Source organism: Onychomys torridus, chromosome 7 (assembly GCF_903995425.1).
Source record: "Onychomys torridus chromosome 7, mOncTor1.1, whole genome shotgun sequence".
Classification (NCBI taxonomy): Eukaryota; Metazoa; Chordata; class Mammalia; order Rodentia; family Cricetidae; genus Onychomys; species Onychomys torridus.
This window is the reverse complement of record NC_050449.1, coordinates 48,576,978-48,599,995: the sequence shown is the minus strand read 5'-3', so window position 1 is coordinate 48,599,995 and position 23,018 is coordinate 48,576,978. Positions and strand designations below refer to the sequence as shown.

Genomic DNA, 23,018 nt, shown 5'->3' with positions numbered 1-23,018 from the left:
GCTAGGGGCCCCACAAACAGACCAAACTACACAACTGTCACCCACATGCAGAGTGTCGGTGGTCCCATGCAGGCTCCCTAGCAGTCAGTCTAGAGTCTGTGAGCTCCCACAAGCTTGGGTCATCTGTCTCTGTGGGTTTCCCCATCATGATCTTGACCCCCCCCCTTGCTTATTTAATCCCTCTTTCTCTCTTCAACTGGACCTCCTGGAGCTTGGCCCAGTGCTTGGCTGTGGATCTCTGTATCTGCTCCCATCAGTTACTGGATGAAGGTTCTATGATGACAATTAGGGTAGTCACCAATCTGACTACAGAAGGCCAGATCAGGCACCCTCTCCACTATTGCTAGGAGTCTTAGCTGGGGTCATCCTTGTAGATTCCTGGTATTATCCCTGGCACCAGGTTTCTCCCTAACCCCATAATGGCCCCTTCCATCAAGATTTCTTTTGTTGCTGTCCCTCCCCCAGCTCGACCATCCTAATCCCTCATGTTCCCATCACCTATCTCCTCCTTCCCCCCCACCCCACCCTCTGCCAGTTTACCCACTTCTCAAGGTGATCCAAGCATCCCTCTTAGAGTCCTCCTTGTTACCTAGTTTCTCTAGGACTATGGGTTGTAGCCTGGTTATCCTTTGCTTTACATCTACTATCCACTAATGACTGAGGACATACTGTTTTTCTTTCTGGGTCTAGGTTACCTCACTTAGGATGATTTTTTTTTCTAGTTCCATCCATTTGCCTGCAAATTTCATGATGCCATTTTTTTCTTTTAAACTCTGAGTAATACTCCACTGTGTAAATGTACCAAATTTTCTTTATCCATTCTTCAGTTTAGGGGCATCTAGGTTGTTTCCAGGTCCTGCCTATTACAAATAATGCTGCTATGAACATAGTTATGCAGTGTCTTTGTGGTATGATGGAGTATCCTTTGGATAATGCCCAAGAGTGGTATTGCTGGATCTTGAGGTAGATTGATTCCCAATTTTCTGAGAAACCACCATACTGATTTCCAGAGTGGCTGTACAAGTTTGCACTCCCACCAGCAGTGGAGGAGTGTTCCCCTTGCTCCACATCCTCTCCAACATAAGCTGTCATCAGTGTTTTTGATCTTAGCTATTCTGACAGGTATGAGATGGTATCACAGTCATTTTGATTTGCATTTCCCTGATGACTAAGGAAGTTGAGCAATCCTTGAAATGTCTTTCGGCTGTTTGAGATTCTTCTGTTGAGAATTTTGTTTAGCTCTATACCCCATTTTTAAATCACATTATTTGGTATTTTGATGTCTAGTTTCTTGAGCTCTTTATATATTTTGGAGATCAGCCCTCTGTCAGACATGAGGTTGGTGAAGATCTTTTCCCATTTCTGTGGGCTGTCATTTTGTCTTACTGTGTCCTTTGCCTTATAGAAGCTTTTCAGTTTCAGGAGGTCCCATTTATTAATTGTCGATCTCAGTGTCTGTGCTACTGGTGTTGTATTTAGGAAGTGATCTCCTGTGCCAATGCGTTCAAGGCTACTTCCACTTCCTCTTCTATCAGGTTCAGTTTAAATGGATTTATGTTGAGGTCTTTGATCTACTTGGACTTGAGTTTTGTGAATGGTGATAGATATGGATCTATTTGCAACATTCTAAATGTTAACATGCTAGCACCATTTGTTGAAGATGCTTTTTTTTCCAATTGTGTAATTTTGGTGGCTTTTTCAAAAAAAGTTCATAGGTGTGTGGATTTATATCAGGGTCTTTGATTTGATTTCATTGATCCACATGTCTGTTTTTATGCCAATACAAAGCTGTTTTTATTACTATAGCTCTATAGTACAGCTTGAAGTCAGGGATGGTGATGCCTCCAGAAGTTCCTTTATTGTACAGGATTTTTTTACTATCCTGGGTTTTTTGTTTTTTCATATGAAGTTGAGTATTGTTCCCTCGATGTCTGTGAAGAATTGTGTTGGGATTTTGATGGAGATTGCATTAAATCTGTAGATTGCTTTTGGTAAGATTGCCATTTTTACTGTTAATTCTACCTATCCAAGAGCATGAAAGAGCTTTCCATTTTCTGCTATCTTCTTCCATTTCTTTCTTCAAAGACTTAAAGTTCTTGTCATACAGGTCTTTCACTTGTCTGGTTAGAGTTACCCCAAGATATATTACTGTGGATATTGTAAAGGGTGTTGTTTCTCTGATTTCTTTCTCAGCCCATTTATCATTTGTATATAGGAGAGCTAGTGATTTTTTTTTTTTTTTTTTTTTTTTTTTTTTTTTTTTTTTTAGTTAATCTTGTATCCTGCCACATTACTGAAGGTGTTTATTGGCTATAGGAGTTCCCTGGTAGGATTTTTGGGGTCACTTATATATACTATCACATCATCTTCAAATAGTAAAAGTTTGACTTCTTCCTTTCCAATTTGTATCTCCCCTTGATCTCCTTTTGTTGTCTTATTGCTCTAGCTAGAACTTCAAGTACTATATTGAATAGAAATGGAAAGAGTAGACAGCTTTGTCTTGTCTTGATTTTAGTGGAATAGCATTGAGTTTCTCTCTTCATTTAATTTGATGTTGGCTGTCGGCTTGCTGTGTATTTCTTTTATTATGGTTATGTTCCTTGTATCCCTGATCTCTCCAAAACCTTTTTCATGAAGGGGTGTTGGATTTTGTCAATGGCTTTTTCAGCATATAGTAAGATGATCATGTGCATTTTTTTCGTTTGTTGGTGATGCCTTTCTTTCACTTGCTTATCTGCTCCAGCCAGTCCATGTTGACTGCCAATGGTGCAGGCAAGCATCCTTCTTCCCACCCTAGAAGTGAAGCCTGTCCAACAGATAGGAAGCTCACCATGGGTATTCTCACTGTGGCTTTTACTTTGACATAATTTCCCTCAACTTATAGTTGATTTTTTTTTAATTACAAAATATATTTTACCAAATGGCTTTCCTGTTTTTCCTTGAAAACAATGCTGTTTGTTGGCCAGTGGTTTGTCTGTTTGCCCCACAAATCCTTCATGCTGGGTTCACCCGTTTATACTCTTCCGCTTCCAGCTTCCAGCTTTCTTCCTCATTGTTCCTTCCTGTCCCCAGTGGCCCCTGAAATTCTCTGGTGAGGTCATTGGGGGGGGGGGGGTAAGGGAAGCTTTTCATAAAAAAGTGGACACTGATTCTGTCCCTCATCACCTTCCTGTAAGCATACTTAAGTCTTTAGTAAGTAAATGTTGTACTTCATTAGAGAATGTACCAGCTTATCTTGCTTCCTTTTTTCTTTCTTTCTTTTTTTTTTGTTTTTGTTTTTGTTTTTGTTTTTTTTTTCGAGACAGGGTTTCTCTGTGTAGCTTTGCGCCTTTCCTGGAACTCACTTGGTAGTCCAGGCTGGCCTCGAACTCACAGAGGTCTGCCTGCCTCTGCCTCCCGAGTGCTGGGATTAAAGGCGTGCGCCACCACCGCCCGGCCTTGCTTCCTTTTCAATCATCTATGTTCAAACTCTCAAATGCATGCCACAGCATGTGTGGAGGTCTAAGGACAAGGACATCAGTCAGTGCTCTTCTTCCATCGTGTGTCGTGGACTCCAAACTCAGGATGTCAGTCTTGGTGGCAAGCACCTTTACCTGCTGAGCCATTTTGCTGGTATTTATCTTGATGATTCTTTGAATGGACCTCATTTCTCTGTTCCTCTGAGTGCCTGTTACTTTTCATTTTGGGTATGTCATTTTAACAATATCACCACCACCACCCCGCCCTACCAGACTCCACTCTATCTCAATGATTGCTCATTTGTTTTTAACAGAAGATATCACCCACTTGTGTTTACTCCCAAACCCTTTAGAGTGCCCGTTTTGTGTGACTCTTCATTTGATGTCCCCTCCCCCTTGTGTTCAACTATTTATACAGCAATCCCCAGTTTCTCCAAACTGGCTGGGAAATCCTTTGACATGTAGTTAGTTATTCACTGAGCTTAGGGAGCAGGCACAGTTAAAAGGTCAAGGTGTTAGATCTTTGGAACAAGTGACTTCTCTGGACATTTGTACCATTCTAAAGCCTCCGTATGTGTGGCTGAACATTCTAACCTCCCAGTGTCTCCCCTCAAACGGTCAATTTTCCATCTCCACCCATCTTTTCTGGACTCTGGCATCTGTGATCCTTGCAGCTTTTACAAGCAATGCTTACCAACTCCCACGTGAGGCAAAACCAAACAAATCCAACCAACCAAGCACCTGTATTAGCACCTCCATTACTGTCTAGAGGGGCTACAGATGCACACATCTACAGAGAGGGTCTCTTCCACTTCATCCAGTTTATGAATGAGAACTTGGCTTCTACAGCTTTAAGAATCACTGTCACAAGGGGAAGGAAGGGCTGAAAACATTGCAGAATCTAGCTACCGTTTTGAAGATGGATTTTCTTGATTGAGTTTTCTTTTCATTGGATGAACCTGTTTTCTAGAGCTTTGGCAAAACTGGCCTGACAGCTAATTGGCTTCTAGTTGCTGCCATTTCTGCTAAGGACCAGAGCTAGGAGAGTCTTAATTATCTTTTTGCTGATGTCTCTTTGGTCAGTGTGCTTCACCCCTGTCTGTAACTCTAGTAAACGCTGGGTGACTGAATCCTGGACAGTAAGAAAAATGCTAAAACCGTGCTCTCAAACTGTGTCTCAGTCCAACCACTTGCTATTCAAACCAACACCATCATGCTTTTTATCTGTTACTGACCTGAGCAAAAACAGGACAAACACTTACTTAAATGCAAGTGGTCCACACTCTTAACTCCAAAACATTTGTGACTTTATTGACACCCTCTCCCAGGATTTTTTACTTTATATCAGCACAAGTTCTAGAAACATATCTCCAGATGTGGCACAGGGCAGAAGTGAAATATCCATTACAAAACAACACATTTGGCACTTATCATTGCTCACCCGCCAAAAGGGGCCAATATTAAAATAACTTCCGGTAACTCTACACAGTAACATTATTCTGCCTATTAAACATGGATTTTTACTATAGAGCCTTCTATGCATCATTAACATTTCCAAGTCAGCATTAACCCAACCCCATCCAGTCTACAACTGAAAAATCAAGTCAACCACCTTTATTTTCATGGTTTTGGAGTCTTCTGCTTCCATCAAAACTGAATTTATAGTGATGTTATTTTTTTTTTCTATTGTAAATTTCCACCAGTTGTCTAGAAAGCCCTCAGACTTCATTTCTACTGTAACTCCTGGCATGCTCATTTTGTTGAGTTAGCAGCACAAACCACTAGTCTTTTGCTACTGGCCTTCTAGATCTTGGTCCAGGTCTAAACAAAGTGGAGAAGCTAAGGCAGGAAGACCTCCTACTGGACACCCTCATCACACTAGCATTCTGCCTGCTGGATCGCTTCCACACCGCCACTCCAAGATCCCACTTCCCTCTCCCGACCATCAAGGGAATAGAAATGTATTCCTTTTCAAACAAAGTAGAGCCCGGCTCCGTTTTCATTTGGAAGTGTACAGAGAAATCGGCGCTTTCAAAGCCTTGATGGTGGGTCATCAGAGCCTCAATTGAGGAGGCAGCTCAGTATGTGAACACACCTTCACCGTTGTGTTCACATCAGCTTTTTAATAATGTGGTGGTTTTCGCAGCTTTATAAGTATCTGTAGCAGCTGCCATTTCTAGACTTTTTTTTTTTTTAAAAAAACAAACCAGCAATTATTTTACCTAACAATTATCTAGTGTCCTTTTATTACAAACCACTGACCATTACAGAAATGTCACCCATCAGTTACCTTGTAAGTATATCCTACAACAAAGACCTGGTGCAAATCCACATTAACTTCTGCCTACAGAACAGTCTAGAAACGGGCAGCACAGGTCCATGAGGGTACAGCAGAACTATAGACACCCAGGATTCCTGTGGTCCTTTCCACAATGGAGTGCTGACTTCTCTGCAGTGTCCAAGGTGACTCACAACCTGCCCATATTCCAGGAAGTAAGGAGCAAACAAAGGTCATGCCACTAGTAAGAGCCCACAACACCACAGCGGGACTGAGAAACACAAGCTTGTGAGTAACCGAGAATCAACGTTTCCGACACGGCACGCTCCGTAAACTTCGATGCTTGGGGCAAACTGGAATTCTCTCACACTTCCCCCTCAGCTCCAGGTTCTCACTGAGAAAGATGTAGTTAACATTCTTCATTCTCTCATCAAAAGCAATATACATACACTAGTTGAGTGGGTTTTCAAGTATATTTTATTGGTAGAAAACCAAAATACGGTGATATTGTTTTCAGAACTATGTGAAAAAGATTGTTCCCTTGCAGTCTCCTTACTGTGAAGAGGAAGATGCTAACTCACCTATGGAGTAACTTCAGACAGTATGAAAACAAAGACAGTTCTTTATCAGAAAAGTAAAAAGTCAGTAATACTTGTTCCAGCTTCTGAGAAAACTGAGAAGCAGAGAGATTCAAACATCTCTTTAATTTTCTCCTTTCTTAAGGGAAAATAAAGTCATGATTCTGCTGTAAGTTCACCGACCACCACAAGGCCTTCAACCTCCATCCTCCTGGGGGCTCCTGCACCTCCCAGGATGCTTGGTCACAGCAGCTTTGTGCCTGACCCCAGCCTCACTTCTTGATCTGTGTGTACAGAGCTGTCCTTCATCTACATAGTAAAACTCAGCTCATCGTGATCTCAGAGCATCACTCAAAGCTACGGAACAAAAGGAACAAGTTTTGTTTAAGATACTCTTATCCCAAGTCTCCATTTTTCTGAACAAGGCAATGCCCCCAAGTTACATTCTGTGAGAACCACTCTCACTTAGAGGCCCCCAGGTGAATGAGCGCCATGATGGTTGTATAGCTATGGAACAAGTCCTCTTCCTTCACCTCGTTACACCTCCTCAGAATAAAGTTCCCAGTGACTATCCGGTCACATCCAATCTCCCCATTTCCAAAGAAGCCGAATAAGGGGACACTAGGAAAAAACTTTCTAAACGCATCAGACTCAACATTCCGCTTGGCTCTGTAGTACTGGACACCCCGACCAACACACGCGAACATGAAGCCAATGGTGTTCTGTTCGGGGATGTTGGCTGCTTTGAGGCGTTGCATGGCCGCCTCAGCAGTCTTGACATCATTCACATCCTCGTTGAGGAGAACTGTGGCACTCTGGATTCGGTGCCCACTAAATGACAGTCCAACCACACCTGTGGCATCAATATCCAGAGGGTTCCTGGAAACAAACACAAAACCATCAACACCTCGTGATTAACTAGGGAGGAGAGAGCTGATGCCTTTAACAACTTACACTTCAGTCTGAGATGTATCCTCAGACAAGGATTAAACTAAACTGTTATTAAAAACAGGCAGATCAAAAAGAGGTGGACAGCTGCCTTTTCCAGCCACAAACACAAAGCTAGTATATAAAAGCTCTTCCTGGGTTAGTATTACCCAGCAACTAGCTCTCTGCCCCTTCTAAATGAACCTGGTAGGTTTATACATGCAGACATAAAAATACCGACCAGCTTTGTAGTGGAGGTGCTGGGAAGCACCGACACTAACTGATGTCCCCATTCCATGATACCTACATAAAGGCATCTCCCCCCTCCACCCCACCTGTTAAATTATGAAAAAGATGTTATTAAAAACGATATAATCATGGGCCAGGTGTGGTGGCACATGTAATCCCAGCACTCAGGGAGGCAGGCGGGTATCTGTTGAGTTTGAGGCCAACCTGGTCTACAAAGTGAGTTCCAGGACTGTTTAAGAAACCAAACAAAAAATTATATATAAAATCACGGAGAATAATTTTTGACTCTGCAGGTTTTAGCTTTTTGTTGACTAGCCTTTAAAGAACTATGAATGCAATACTTCCTGTCTTGTTTACTGCTTTGAGTCTGAGTTTGAATTTTAAAATTTCATAACTAGGGGGAGGGGTGGGGCTGGAGAGATGGCTCAGAAGTTAAGATTGTGGTCTGCTCACACAGAGATCCCAGCGTGATTCCCAGCACCCACATCAGGTGGTTCATAACCACCTGTGACTCCAGCTCCAGGGGATCTAGTTCAGGACCTCTGGTTCCTGGGGGCACCTGCAACTCATGTGCAGACACATGTCTCACCTAATTACACCTTTAAAACCCTCTTTCTATTACACTGGTTTTATGCATAAGGCTGGGTGAGCATGTACACAGAGGGCAAAGGAGTCCTTTCTCTGTCCACCTTGTAGGTCCTTGTAGGGATTGAACTTATGTTGTCAGCCCTGGTGTCAAGTGCCTCATCAGCCCTGTTAAGAGTTTTTTAAAATCAAAACATTTTGTCCTTACAAAAGAACATGCATGCCAGTAAAAGTTATGAGGCACATAATGAATGCTCATTGGGAAGAAACATACATCTTAAGTCCCATTACATTCATTTATCAACAACTGAATCTATAGAATGCACAAGAGTCTCTGGGTTAGCAAGAAACTAGGGTAGTAATGCGCCAAGCCCCAGTGGTGCATATACATACACACAAAATAACATCTAGTATATACTTCCCTAAACTGAAGGCCAAAGGATACCAATAAGATCCCCACAGGCTGCTCTTCCCCAGAGAAGAGGAGGGAGATGCCAACCCACCCCGAGTATTAGAGCCTGACAAGTTTTGTCACGAACACTTGACCCATGTACCTCCTCCAGGAAGCGTGGGAAAACTTTAAATGGCTACAGTCTAATCAAGGGAGAATTTGTGAGCCACAGAGATCATCTTTGAGAGGCTGAAGTTTGCTTCAGACACAGTCTTCAGTCTTCAAGTAACTGTTTAGAAAGATGAGCTTGCAGCAGGAGTTCTGCTCCCTTGCAGCAGCCCCCCATGTCCACATAGCATATGCACAGACCCCAGCATCAATCTGCTCTCAGCTCGTTCACGATGGCTTCCACACAAGGGCCACTGAAAATTGTTTAAAACAAGCTGCTCCACCTCACCTCAGTTCCCCCTTCCCTTGTTTATTTCTCTGAAACCCTTATCCCACAATTAGCGAGTCAACTCTATATTGAACTAAAAGCCATGTGCATTAACACTAATGACTTCTTTGTTTGCAGGAGCCACACAAGGAGGAGGACCGCCCAGAGCTGTAAAACACTTCCACGGCATACTGAAGGAGCCCAACTCTGATGTTCTCAAAGGACAATAAATACAAGTTTAGTTCTTGACTGCACACAGAACTGTGTTCAGTGACCTCTCGGCAACAGCAAAATGAAATGAATCGGTACATTAGCAATTGCTTTTCTTTTGTATTTTTTGAGACAGGGTATCACTTTGTAGCCTTGACTAGCCTGAAAGTCATCAGTATAGACCAGGCTGGCCCTGCCTCCTCAGAGTACTGGGATTAAAGGCATACAATGCCACACTGATTCCTCAAATTTGTTTTTAAAGACCCCAAGTAATGAGAACCTGAACTTTCCATTTACCCATGGGAGAAAAGCAAAGTGCCCAGGCTTACTTCTCACAAGTCAGTGAGGACAGGTTGTCCACCTGGCCTCCCGCCAAGATGATATTCATATTGCTGAACGTGCTGACTACTCGCTGCAGGTAATTGCCAGCTCCCACCTTACAGCAGTTATAGCCGAAGACAAGGACCACACGAAGCTCAGGGTTATCCAGAAGACCTGCAGAGAAGTGAGAGATAAGAAGCCTTAAACACAATGAGCTGTTACCCCTGCTGACCTGCCCCAGTCTACGCTGTGTAGCGCTGAAGCTCTTGGTTTCCATTACTACAAGCTGAACGGCTATCTGAATGTGATCCAAGCAAGGGCCAGTTACAGACTGAAGAGCGGCCCTAGTGGACCATGTTAGGTGGCTCCACATCCCAATTCCATGCATGCCATGACCCGGAGTTTATAGTGTGGTCTAAAAGCGGCTCCACCACGTGCAGGCAGCAGGCCTCAAGGGAGCCAGTGCTTCCACCTGAGTCTCTGGGAGCTTGTTTTCACAGCATTATTTTGAAACTGGCCAGTATTACCAACAGGTGGCTTCTGGGACAGGAAGAAAATGCAGCCCCTAACTACACCAATGTTTCCATTACCTCAGCCACATGCCTTCCATCGTGATAGGAGGCAGGATCACTCAGCAAGACTGAAGCAGGTTAGATGGGAAGGAAAGGGCGCACCGCACACCAGTGCTCAGGCTCCGCCCATGGCGAATCAAGGTTCCCAGCACATTAACACCTAACCTCCATGCTAGTGACCTCGAGTTCTGTCTTAGCAAATGTAAGCCTGTCCTGCATCCCAGGAACCATTCTACGATTCCAGTTCAACTTCTTAGCAATCCTTTAATGACGTGTAAAGACAATGACATGCGACTTTTTTTTGGACAGCCTATATCCACTTTCCCCAAGTCTCTCTCAACCCCCATGCTGAAATTTATATTAAACAATCTCCTTTTAATAAACTCCAACTCTGCTTCACAGCAGCTCATCCTGGAACTCTTTTCTCTGCTGAACTCTAGAAAACTTTACCTTCAGGTCACAGCACAGAGCAGTAGCTCCAACCTAATGCTGCTGCCAAGACAATCAATTACTGACAAATAGAACTGGCCTGGGGGAGAGTCTAAAGTTCTAAGTCTCTGTGTAGTGAAGCACACTGGCAGTTCTGAAGGCAGCACATTGAGAGAAGACCCTTTTCTTTAGTAGGACACATTCTGAGGTGCCACAGTCAAGTCTAGTTTAAAAACAAGAGTGTCACTTCCAGGAGTGACTAGCTTGGGACAATGGCATGGCTATTCAAGGGAAGTCAGTGTTAAGAAAGACTGCAGGACACGCGCACCTGAAGTCAACCTCTGGTCTCCACACCAATGCACCTGCAATATACGTGCACAGGAAAAAGGAAAAGTACTCTCAATGAAGCCTGGAAGCCACCCCGAAGCCCACGGAGGGGACAGAGTGCCTGCCCTGTCCAGCCCTCTTCTCCACCCAGGCCATGTGCAGGGCTCCCAGCTTTAGCCGCCCACACTGACTGCTCTGTCCTGTCCCTTCCACTGGCCACTCTTACTTCCTGATTACACTCACAGTACAGTGCAAAGCTGTTCTCAGTGTGTACATTCCGTCCTCTGAGCTATCAGCCCAAACTTCCCTTTGCTGTTACAGCACTTTTCCATCGCTAGTCTTTAGGCTGGGACAAGCCTAACTTTTCCAAACCTATTTCCTTGTCTGTAAAGCATAACTAACCTGCAGAGGTACAAGAACTCCACTGCTGACTTGCATGTTAGCAGCATGGAAGCGATCAGAGGAAATTGCTAAGTGACACATCTCAGTGCTGGTGCATATGAAGGTGTGTCTTCAGGCTAGCTCATCTACACACAGTTGCAGAGTTATCTGTCGCTAAGCAACTTTGAGGAGCACACTGGTAGTTTAAGCCCAATCATCTACTCTGCAGATGAAGATGATGCAAAGTCTTCACAACTGCTTTGCTGGAGTAGCTAGTTGTCTAGTCTAACAAGCCTTCCCATCAAAGCCTGACATTAGGCCTACTTCAACTTCAACCACACTTGCTTTTCAAACTCCGGAGCAATCTTGACTGTTCATTTCCTAACACAGCACCAAGTCATGCCTTCTCTCCTAAATGCCAACTTTTTCTTCTAAAAACTTGTATAATAAATGGTTACTAGGAATATTTTTAAAAACTTAAATTTTTCTGCTTTAAATAACAAAAATAAGGCAAACTTGGTAAGAGCCTACTGAAGATGAAGAATCCCTTCAAAATTCAACTATAATTAAATGCATGCATGCATGTACCTTACCTCACAACTGTCTATAATTCCAGTTCCAGGGAATCTGATGTCCTCTTCTGCTCTCCATGGGCAGCAGACATACACACGGTACATACACAAGCTTACCAACAGAATACTTATTAAAACAATTTGAAACCAATTCTACCAATCACCAGCCTTGTCTACAGTAGCCTAGCAGCCGCAAGCTAGCCAGAATTAAAATAGAACAAGTTAATCAACAAAATGAGCAATTAATAATAAACAACGTCAGGTGTATGGCATGCACTTTTAATCCCCCAGCACTCAGCAGACAAGCAGGTCTCTGAGCTCAAAGCCAGCCAGAACTGCATAGTGAGACCCTATCTCAAAAACCAAATAAGTAAATAACAACTTACCCACTTCAGCAAGCTGGTGTCGTTCGAGTGTTAAATTCTTGGGGTCCTTAATAAAATGAAAGGGCTGAATTTTTATTCCTTCAATTTGAGGGAATAATAAAGCAAAACCAGATTCTCCAATTTCTATTTCCTGAGGTCGATTGCTACCCGATCCCATTGGAGTCACTGGGGAGAAAAGGACATTTCAGGAGGCTGTCCAATAGAAACTGCAGTTAGTAAGAGCCTCAATCAACCCACCGCACCCTCCCAACTGCAGGTTAGGCTATTACCAAACAGTGCTCTTGGACGAAACAAAGTCCTGGGCAATTTTAGGGTGGCAATTCCTACATTGTACTTTCAAATATCTTCAGAAATAACCGCTTTTATAAACAGAAAATCAAGTGTCCAAACTGCCTGCAGTCGCTGGGTGGAGATGCAGGGAACTGATGTTCTTCACTTCCCATTACCCACATGGCTGGCCACAACTGTCTAACTTCAGTTCCAGGGCGTCTCATGCCCTCTTCTGGCCTCCAGGAGCACCAGGCAAACATGCAGGCAAAACACCATACACATCAATCTTTTTAAGTGTTAAGTTTCTAGAAACCCGAACCAGAGGGGGTGGGAAGTGATATTCAGAGAAAAACTCAGAAGACAAACCCCACACGATAAGTGTGAATTTAAAACATGAAAAGGAAGATTCAAGTTTATGACCAGGCCTGTGATGGGGTCTCGCTGGTTAACCTGACAGGACATGGACACTTTGAGGGATGTAGATCAGGTTGTGACCTCAGACAGACCCTTCCAGAGCCTGGGAGTCCTTCAGCCAAGCAGCAGCAGTCACACTCTGCTCCTTCAGGAAGGACACAGTGTGACCAGCTTCCTCAAGCCTCTGCCACATGACTCCCCACCACCATGTACCCTTCAACTGCAAACTCAGCAAGTTCCCCACCACGACTGCATTTGGCAAGTATTTTGTTAAAACAGCGAAACAAACCACCCTACAAAGCCCAAGAGGGAAACCTGAAGTGTTTAAATGTGTGAGGAGATGCAGGGCAGTCCAAACTAAAACCACAGCAGAGGGGGCCAGCCATGTCACAAGCCAACATACAAGTGTCCAGTAAGCGCACAAAAGGTATTCACCACAGCTAGTCATTAGAGAGCTTCCAAGGAAACACTTAAAGAAGTATCTTTACACACTAGCCTGGCTAAATTCCTCAGCTGTGGTTTGTTCAGCTGTTCGGCAACCACAGCCCTCACACACTGCTGAGTACAGAACGGTAGGGATTTGGAAAACTAGCCACTTCTATTTTAGTTAAACATACATCAGTGTTAGGACCCAGAAAGTCCACAAAGAAACTTAAAATTTATACAAAAAGTCACAGCCTCATTCACAATACCTAGGAGCAGAAAAACCAGTCTATCAAAATAAGAAGGGGAAAATAAATCTTGTCCCATTTACGTCACAGAACGACTCAAACACTACATAAAGGGCTAGGAGCACGGCTCAGTGGTCAAATGTCTGCTGTACAGGCCTGAAGGGCAGAGTCTTCTCCCCGGACCTGACCCCCAAACAAGCACTAAGGTCAGGCAATGGGAGAAGCAGAGAAAGGCAAATAAATCCCTGAAGTTCACTGGCCAGCCAATCTAGTTACAACAGTGAGCCTCAAGTTCAGTGACCCTGTCTCAAAAGAACTGAAGAAAATACCTAACAATCCTGAGTACTCCAGGCACGCGCAAGCGTATGCACAAGCATACTCACTCAAGTTCTAAAGGAATTACTGATAATGTAATAAACGAACCTCAAAAACATGTTAAAAATATTTATACTGAGTCAGAGTCAAACACAAAAAGAGGACAACCATTTATATGACACTGACCAGGCAGAACTAACCCAGCACCATAGAAGTCAGAACAGGGGTTTTGGCAGGGCCTGTCAGGAAAGAGTAAGAAACAGCTCGGCTCAAGGGACTAGCCGTGAAGACCAGAAACCAGTAAGACCATGACTCAGTCACTGTTCTCCTGCTGTGAGGAAACCCCATGACCAAGGCAACTCTTACAAAGGGAAGCATCTGACTGGGGGCTTGTGTACAGTTGCAGAGCCTTAGTCCATGATCATCACGGTGCTGGAGAAGTAGCTGAGAGCTGCATCCTGACCTGCAGGCAGAGAAGGAGACTGGGCCTGGCATGGCCTTCTGAAACCTTAAAGCCCATCCCCAACGACAAACTTCCAGCAAGGCCACACCTCCTCATCCTTGTGATCCTTTCAAACAGTTCCATTCCCTGGAGACTACGCACGCAAAGGTGTATGGACCTATGGGGGCCACTTTATTTAAATGACCACAACCAGCATGAAGAGGACCCAGCAACACCGGAGGCCACACCCTGACTGGAGCAGAGGGAATGGTATTTTAGCCCCAAACATAAAGGACATAAAGTAGCACAAAGTCAAAGCTGCTTCAGAACAGGGCAGCCACTGAAGGAGAGCTGCTACTGCTGCCCACTCACTGGGAAAGGCAGGACTGCCACCCAAGGCTGGCCTTTCCTTTCCCACCCCATTCCTATAGCAGAAAACTTAAGAAAAGAAACATGGCTGAGTTCGAGGAATATAATCCACAGCGGATATAATGAAAAGACAAGAAAAGAGACTTAAGGATTGAGTGCTCTGACTCTACAGAGCCTCCAACAGCAACCAGTAATGACATGAGGGCTACCGGCTATTTAAGCCAACTCAGAAGAGCGAAGAAGACCAAGCCACTGCTACTGCTGCCAGTCCAGTGATGTAAGGAGCTACCTGCAAGGAACAAGAGTGGATGAACTGACCAGACTGGAATGGCTGCAGGTCTTTCCTAATCTGGGGTGGGGAGAATGAGATCCTTCCCTCCCCGTGAATGGCTAAGGGAAGTCAGGGATTACATGTTGCTCTTGAGCAGCCGTGAGATCTGAACTATGAACCTCAACAACCTGACAGACATTAAGTACAATGTAACACCACAAGAAGGATGATTGATGCTATTGTTTTTAGATGACCAGAAATGTAAATGTGCTTTTCAGCTATAAATTATTCACCAATCTATGGGACCCCACATCACACTAAACAAAAAAGAAACCGTTAATTTCTCTCACCTACAATTCCTGGGGTCACAATCCCAAGGACCTGACACTGCTTGGGGAACAGCTTCTCCAGGGCAAATGCTGTCTCCATTGTCATTCTCTTCCTTGCTGTAACAACACAGCAGCACAATTATCAAATCTCCATCTCTCACTGCCAAATCTGACAGTGTTAAAAAAACAAAACACGAAAAGCAGTATTTAACAATCAAACAGGAAATGAGGATGGGGCATAGTGCAATTGGTGGAGTACTAGCCAATGCAAGGAGCCCTGGGTTCATCATCAGCCAGTGCCACGTAAACCCCAAAGTGGTGCCTGCTGTAATCCCAGCACTCAAAAGTGGAAGCAAGATGATCAGAAGTTCAAGGTCACCCCGGGCTGTACAGTCAGTTTTAAGGCCAGCCTGAGCTACACATGACCTTGTCTCAAAGACAAAGAAGGAAGAAATGAAGAAGAGAAGGAAGGAAAAAGGGGTGGAGGTGGGAGAAGGCACTGCACATTTTGGTTAAAGTAAGTGATTTCCCCATTCTCATGTCCATTTTTATTCAAATTCTAAACCTACCCTTTGCCATCACTAGTTTGCCTTTGCCCTTTGTTCATACACTACTTTTACCCAAAGGTATCAAATTTGGCTCAGCACTGAGTCTGAGAAGTACTATTTACTTGGCTCAGCCCTGAGTCTGAGAGGTGCCATTTACTGGGCTCAGCACTGAGTCTGAGAGGTGCTATTTACTGGATCTTTCTGTTCAGCTCACGGCACAGCACAACTACTACTTGACTCCAGTCAGACAATGTCCAGAGCAAAGTCTGGACCAAAGGCCCCATCTTGTATTCTCGGTCTGTATTTCCCCTTAGCAAGCCAAGAATGCATAGTGTCTGTAAACAGCTTTGAAACCTCGTAGCACTGCACTATACATGAACAGGCTAGGCTAACCAAAGCCAGGCTCTTGTTTTAATAAAAAGACGTATACCTGGAAGATTAAAGTATTTCAAAACAAGAACATCTTTCTGAAAACCTTGTTCCAATTGTACAGGAGGTAAGACATCAATCTGCACACACAGGGTTCCACCCAAAAGTCTCAGAAGGCTTGCTCTTGGGACTAGGACAATGTCACAAACAAATAAACAAACAACAAAACCACAACCCTTTTCTCTATATATACCTCTTTTACGGCCACGACACTCTTCCAGGCTAATGAAAGTTTCAGAATCTGCCATATAGAGAACTGTCCGTGGTAGGATGCGAACATTCTGTGAAGAAAAAGAGTGTCTGAATGCTTCTGTGCCCCCCAGTGTCTGTCAGTGCACCAGGCTGCTGCCTCCCTCCCTCCCCCCGAGTCCTCTTCCTTCTCTTGGGTCACTGCTACTCTTGTTAGCTTACTTACTGAGGAGCAGTCTTCCTTCATGTCAAACTTAGGAAGTTTATTCACTCTTTTAGAACAGACATTTGGTGTACCAGCTAACGCTGCCTCTCACTTTACTCAACAGGCACAGCAATAAGGAGGATCCCAACGGGGGCAGGGTGGTGCACAGGCTGCACCCCTCTGGCTTCGCGGCCAGCTCCCAGCTTAGCATGCCCAGATCTTCCCACACTTGAACAGATTCCCCCTTGCTACCGAGCACCTTCAACTTGTTTCCGTTAAGGTACCCTAGAGCAAACCTCTCAGTGCCTGCTCCTAGATGCCACACCCTCTGCACTTGGGACGTCCATGTGACATCCTTATAGCCCGCCGTTCTTGTTTGTGTTCTGTTCCCACTAAGCAGGCTACTTCAGACAAGTGTCCAAACAGCTAACTAAACGGAAGGAGAGATTTCTCTCAAGTATTCTATCAGAATGGAATAAAGACCATGGAGTACAACTTCACTGTCTTGCCATCTGGGGGAGGACTAGATGTTTCAGAGTAGGTTCTAGATAAACTCATGAAAGACACTGAATTCTGTGGTGTGGGCTAAGACCATAGGGTAAGACCTACGACCTATGGATACAAATTCTTGGTTTCACCTGACATTTCTTAAAGTAGTCGCCACAATTTAAAATTCCACACAATTTTTACATATTTTGGGAAATCCTTTTTGACAAAACCGTGGTAACGCTCAGACTGCTTGCCTTTCAGCTATGGCAGACCTGCCAGCACCTCCAACTCTGCTCAGCTACTAGACCCACTTCTCGCCACTGGGTTGTCTTCCGTCTGCACTGCTGCTCAGTGAAGGAGGCAGGGCCTGGCCCGGCCTCTGCCAAGCCAGCAAGGTGACTCTCACAAGCAGTCAGCCTTTAAGCATCCTGTGTTTAAACAAATATACAAGCCTCGTCTTGGAGGCCAAGATTCTGTCTTTCTGGCACTCACACAGCTCCATTTCCCTCCTAATTCTCACTAGAAACTGACCATGACAAGCCTCAAAATGAAACACTCACTGCAGTATAAGACACCTGGCACTACACTATTCAAAGACATTACAAATGGCAAGCTGTCATATAAAAGTTCAAAGTATTTCTAAGGGGAAGTTAATCAACTTCCCTTACATCTATTAAAATACTCCATCCACGAGATGATTTGGAAAACACAGAGAAAGCAGCATATATGACTTAGACACCATGCTTCTGTCTCACCATGAGTTTCCTGTTTAAGGCTATTACTATATGAACTTTAATAGTGACATTATGAGAGTCCTTAACATCCACTGAAAATTTATAGTCGGATACTGTAAGTAACATGTTATATGTATTACCTTTTTGCCATTTAATCCTTACAAGAACCCTGTAAGAATACAAGAGAATTATTGTTCTCCCTTTTCAATTTATAGAAATGGAACCTAAGGCTCAGAGAGGTCAAAGCCAAATTGCTACCTTGAGCCAAAATACGGGTTATCATTTAAGACTCTGTAGATAACAACTGCAACAACAAAGACACTCACAGCCATAGAAGAATACGCCCTCTGCGGTAAGAAGTCGCAGACACTCACAGCCACAGAAGAATACGTATGCCCTCTGCGGTAAGAAGTCGCAGACACTCACAGCCACAGAAGAGTACGCACGCCCTCTGCGGTAAGAAGTCGCAGACACTCACAGCCATAGAAGAATACGCCCTCTGCGGTAAGAAGTCGCAGACACTCACAGGAAGTTTAAAAGGGCATAAAAACAAAACACAAGCCGGGCGGTGCTGGCGCATGCCTGTAATCCCAGCACTCGGGAAGCAGAGGCAGGTGGATCTCTGAGTTCGAGGCCAGCCTGGTCTGCAGAGCGAGATCCAGGAAAGGCGCAAAGCTGCACAGAGAAACCCTGTCTCGAAAAACCAAAAAAAAAAAAAAAAAAAAAACAAATCAAACCAAACCAAACCAAAAAACCAAAACCAAACACCCACACAATGCTATTCCCCACAGGAAACTTTTACTAGCTTCTTTATGAATCTTCCTTTATATTAATCTAGATTACACTAAATAATCTAATGTTTCCAACATCTGAAAATTTTTATTTCTTGTGTATATGTCTAAGTGTGTGCCATGCATGTGCAGGTGTCCTTAGAAACCAGTTGTAGCCACAGGCAGTTTTGACCTACTAATGTGGGTGCTGGGAACTGAACTCGGGTCCTCTGGAAGAGCAGCCGACTCTTTTAACCATGAAGCCATCTGAATGTACCTTGTGATTTATGATTTAATCACTTCTTTTATGAATCGGCAGGTTGTTTTAAGCTCCCTTGCTGTACATGATGCTCCAAAGAATACTTCTGTGAAAAATGCTTTGCTAGTATTTTGAATTTTCCCAAATAACAGATTTTGAAAAACAGCGACTGTAGGGTTTTGATCAACGTATCTGAGAGAAACAATACTCCAACAGGCCTGGGAGATGTTAGCCAGCTTTCTGGGTATGAGTTCAAGAGTCCAAAGAGCAAAGAAGAAAGCCTCCACAAGACAGCATGGAACTGAAGACACATACTTGGGACAGGCCCATTAAAGATGAGAGCCAGAGCTGGAGAGACGCTGGGCAGATCAGAGCGACTGCTGTTCTTTCAGAGCATAGATTCATACAGCTCACAATCAACTCCAGCTCCAAAGGACACAATGCATTCTTCTGTCCTCCATGGGCACCTGCACACATGTGCACATATATACACAGATAGATAAACACACACACACACACACACACACACACACACACACACACACACAAATAAAATCTGGTTTTGATGTTTCTTTTTTGAAGAGCCAGGTTTCCCACCATCAAAAAGGGAGATATAAATATGAGCAGAGAGGAAGTGAGACAAATCTTATTTGGGTTGGATGCACGTAAGGAAACTCATGAGTTTCCATGTACTGATAGAAATATAGTTCCAGATACACATACGGTCAGCTCTGCAGCTCTCTCTCTTCATTCAAGGATTCAAATGTGGCTATTTAAAAAAACAAAAAATGGGGGAGGCATCTGTACTGAGTATGTACAAACTTTTCCCTTGTCATTATTTACTACCATAGCCTACTTAAAGAAAGCAGGTATTAATAATCTAGAGATTTGAATTTAAATGTGAGGGTGGGTTATACAGGTTAACACAAATACCAAGCCACTTTATAAGGGACTTCAACGTGGGGCAACTAATACCCTGACAACACGGACGAACAACTGCATATACATATACATACACACATACACACACACACACACACACACACACACAGGCTATCTGGGCTAGAAGCAGCAAACCCTAAAGCAGTGAGTTTTGACATAGTACAGACCTTAGATGCTAAATACCATTTTCCACTAAAAGAAACCAAGACTGTTAGAGAAACCACTCATTTCTTGAATGAAGCAGGCAAAAAACAAGCTAAAAACATCTGGTACCAAAACAGGGCCATCCCTAAAAGACAGCGAAGCTGGATTGGGAACTCACTCACCAAACCAAAGACAGTGTGAGCACAAAACAGATACAGTAACAGATATATCTTTGAATAAGAGACAACAGCATGTGTAAATTGGAAAACCAGAGGCCATACGGAAAGATGCTGGGAGAAGAACACACCCTTGCTTTCCCATCATTCCTGACAAAGATACAAAATCTAATAAGCCCCAATCACACTCAATTTGTGAATGTTCTACAAATTAACTGACCTTGAATTTTCCTAAGTGTTGAGGCTGATAAACTAAACAAATCAAAGAAACATGCTTTTTTTTTTTTAAAGTCAAAGTCACTGGGAATTGAATACTTTTGCTATCAAGAACAGTATTGGGGCAAAATTTGAACGGGAGGCCGAAAACTAGACAGTAGAATGTTTGAAGTCTCTTAGTGAGGGATGTATTTGTTCCTATCAGCTTTTATTTTGGTGCTAAAATTACTTCAGATTTGACTAGTGAGAGTCCCTTCAGGCCAGCGTCAGAGATCTCTTTAGGTAATGTATTGTCTTAGTTTAGTTTCTTATTTGGCTTACATTTCCCTGGTGAGAGTCCACCAAAGGAAACCAAGACAGGAACCTGGAGGCAGAAACTGAAGCAGAAGAAAGAGAGGAGTGATCTTTACTGGCTTGCTCTCCATGGCTTGCTCAGTGTTTTCTCATACCCCCCAAGACCACCTGTCCAGGGGTGGTCCAGCCCACATTGGGCTGGACCTTCTCACACCAAACATTAATCAAGAAAACACCCTACAGACCCATCTATAGGCCAATCTGATGAAAACACTCCCTTGAGGTTCCATTTCCAGCTTGTGTTAAGTTGAAACAAAAACAAAACACCTCTAATCCACACATGCATCGATGATAATTTCCCAAGCTGGAGGCTACACTGTGGTCGAAGAGAATATTCATGTTTGCATATTATATGTACTAAGGGATAAAGAGTAACGGACCATCCGATTGGCCATTTCCTCTCAGGGGTCTCTGCCACTCACTGAGATACGGGAGCTTCACTATCAGCTCTATACTCTGTCTTTACCTCCCCATACTTTCCTGGATCCAAGGATACAATGAGAAAGGTATGTGGCTTAAGTATTTAAGTAGAAGATTTAGTTCTTCTAATGTGTGACCCTGGACAAAAAAGCCTTCTTCGCAAAACAGAGACAAGCGAAGGAAGGGGTCTGCAGAGCGTTTTAACAGTGAACACCTGTAAACTTCAATTGCTCAATATCTAATAATGAATAAACCGCAGCACGCCTTTACAAAACCTGAAGTCTATTACAAAGTCTCTCCAGAACACGAGCAAGGGCCCCCAAATTAACAAAAGCAAAAGCATGTATCACAATCGTGATTTTTAAAAAAAAAAAGTTTTCAAAGATGGCCCACCAGCCCTGCAAATGACTGTCCGCGGCACACACTCATACTTGCCTCAAGAGCCTCTGCTACCACGCGGACCAAGCAATGTCCTTCCAGGTTGCCGGCCTCCGCCACGCCCGTGATCCAGGTCACGCTGCGGTGGGTCCGCAGCACTCTGCGCACACACTCCCTCCATAGGCGGCACACTCTGGGGACGCAAAAGCACAAAAGGTTGCCGCCGGGCGGGTCGTTCCCGCCGTCAGCAGCACTGCAGCGGCCCAACGCCAGGAGACCCGTGCAGGGGTCCCGGTCTGGGCAAACCCGCCACCCACGGGGACGAGTCTCCTGCCCCATTCGCCCTCACCCGGCTACCCGCAGCAGCGCCTTGGCAGGCAGGAAGGTGAACACACGCTCCACCACCTCCGCGAGGTTACTCAGCACGTAGGTACTTCGCGGGTCAGTAGAGGAGGAGCCGCCGCCGCCGCCCACCAACTCCATTCCTCGCCTACCGGCCAGAAACCCTACGGAAGCTCGGAAGATCCCGAGCAGCGGGCACACCACCGCCCACCCGAGCCCACTGCGCAGGCGTGCGCGCCACTTCCGGTAGGCAGCTTCCGGCACTGGACTTAGAGCAGGAGCAGCAGCGGTGCGCAGATTTGTAACGCCGGCACTGTTCCGCCCGGAAAGGAACGGTGCTGCCTGGCCACTGGGCCGGCTGCAAGCATTCGGTTTATTCAGTGAATCTGGTTAACACGTTAGCCCTTAAGTTTTAAACGAGTTAGCATTATAAATAGCACTCCCCATTCTTTGGCCACTAACTGTAATTGCTGTTAGAAGCACACCCCAAACCAGACACATACTAGATCTTCACACCAGGGGCTATTGAATCACAGGGACCGAGGCCCAATCATCTGAACAAACTCTCCGGTGGTTCACGTGCGTATTATGAACCACAAACAAAAGCAACAGTAAGGGTAGCTTCTTTCCAACTGAATACAGTTGTTTCCTGATTGAGGGGGCTTTGGTCCCCAGCTACTTGGTCTGGCCTGGTGCTTCTTGTTTTGGCCTCATGACCCTTTACGCTGTTACATTTACTTATTAGAACATTTTGGATTGGGCATGGTGGTTCATGTCTGCAATCTAGCAAGCTGGAGGCAGGAGGTTCACAAACCAAAAACAATCTGGGCTGCCCAACCCCAAAATATTTTAACATAGGATAACCAAAACACATTAATAACTTAGTATTTTTTAAATGGAGAAAAACTCCTAAAAACTCCCCATCCCTCAATAACAAACTGCCACTTTACTCTGAAAACCTTATAGGTACTGAATAGCAAACACATGTCATGCAGTCTCCAAAAACTCCACTGTACACAGGGACTGTGTGACAACTGAAATGCTTTATGTTAATAATAAAAACCGCAGCAGGTCTCAGGGTCTCCTAGAAGTCCTGAAGTCCTACTTTCAGGGCTACTGGCCCCAAACTACTCTATGGATCCACTGGGGGTGGGAGGGCAGCAACACATGATGAGGGAGGGCTAGGGAAAACAGAGGGCCATGTGTTCAAGGGGAGGACTTCTGATGGCGGTGTGTATAGGG

General features: G+C 44.4%; 2 protein-coding genes across 3 annotated transcripts in view; one reads left to right on the top strand and one right to left on the bottom strand.

Annotated features, from left to right (window-relative positions):
* Positions 1-9,182, top strand: part of Nrg4 (neuregulin 4) — a 71,165-nt gene extending 61,983 nt beyond the window's left edge. The window contains exon 7 of the mRNA XM_036191883.1: positions 9,041-9,182. The gene's annotated coding sequence lies outside the window, so the exon portion shown is untranslated. The remainder of the gene's footprint in view (positions 1-9,040) is intronic.
* On the bottom strand, positions 4,751-22,005 carry Fbxo22 (F-box protein 22). 2 transcript variants are annotated; one of them, XM_036191868.1, is made up of 7 exons: positions 21,784-22,005; positions 21,492-21,627; positions 16,352-16,439; positions 15,203-15,298; positions 12,101-12,265; positions 9,442-9,607; positions 4,751-7,193 (listed from the first exon to the last, which is right to left on the bottom strand). In XM_036191868.1, the coding sequence occupies exons 1-7, from the start codon at positions 21,915-21,917 to the stop codon at positions 6,776-6,778; spliced, it is 1,203 nt and encodes a 400-aa protein (XP_036047761.1). In that variant the 5' UTR covers positions 21,918-22,005; the 3' UTR covers positions 4,751-6,775. The 2 variants fall into 2 exon arrangements, with proteins under 2 accessions (XP_036047761.1, XP_036047762.1); XM_036191869.1 differs by lacking the exon at positions 15,203-15,298.
* Between the last annotated feature and the right edge of the window lie 1,013 nt (positions 22,006-23,018).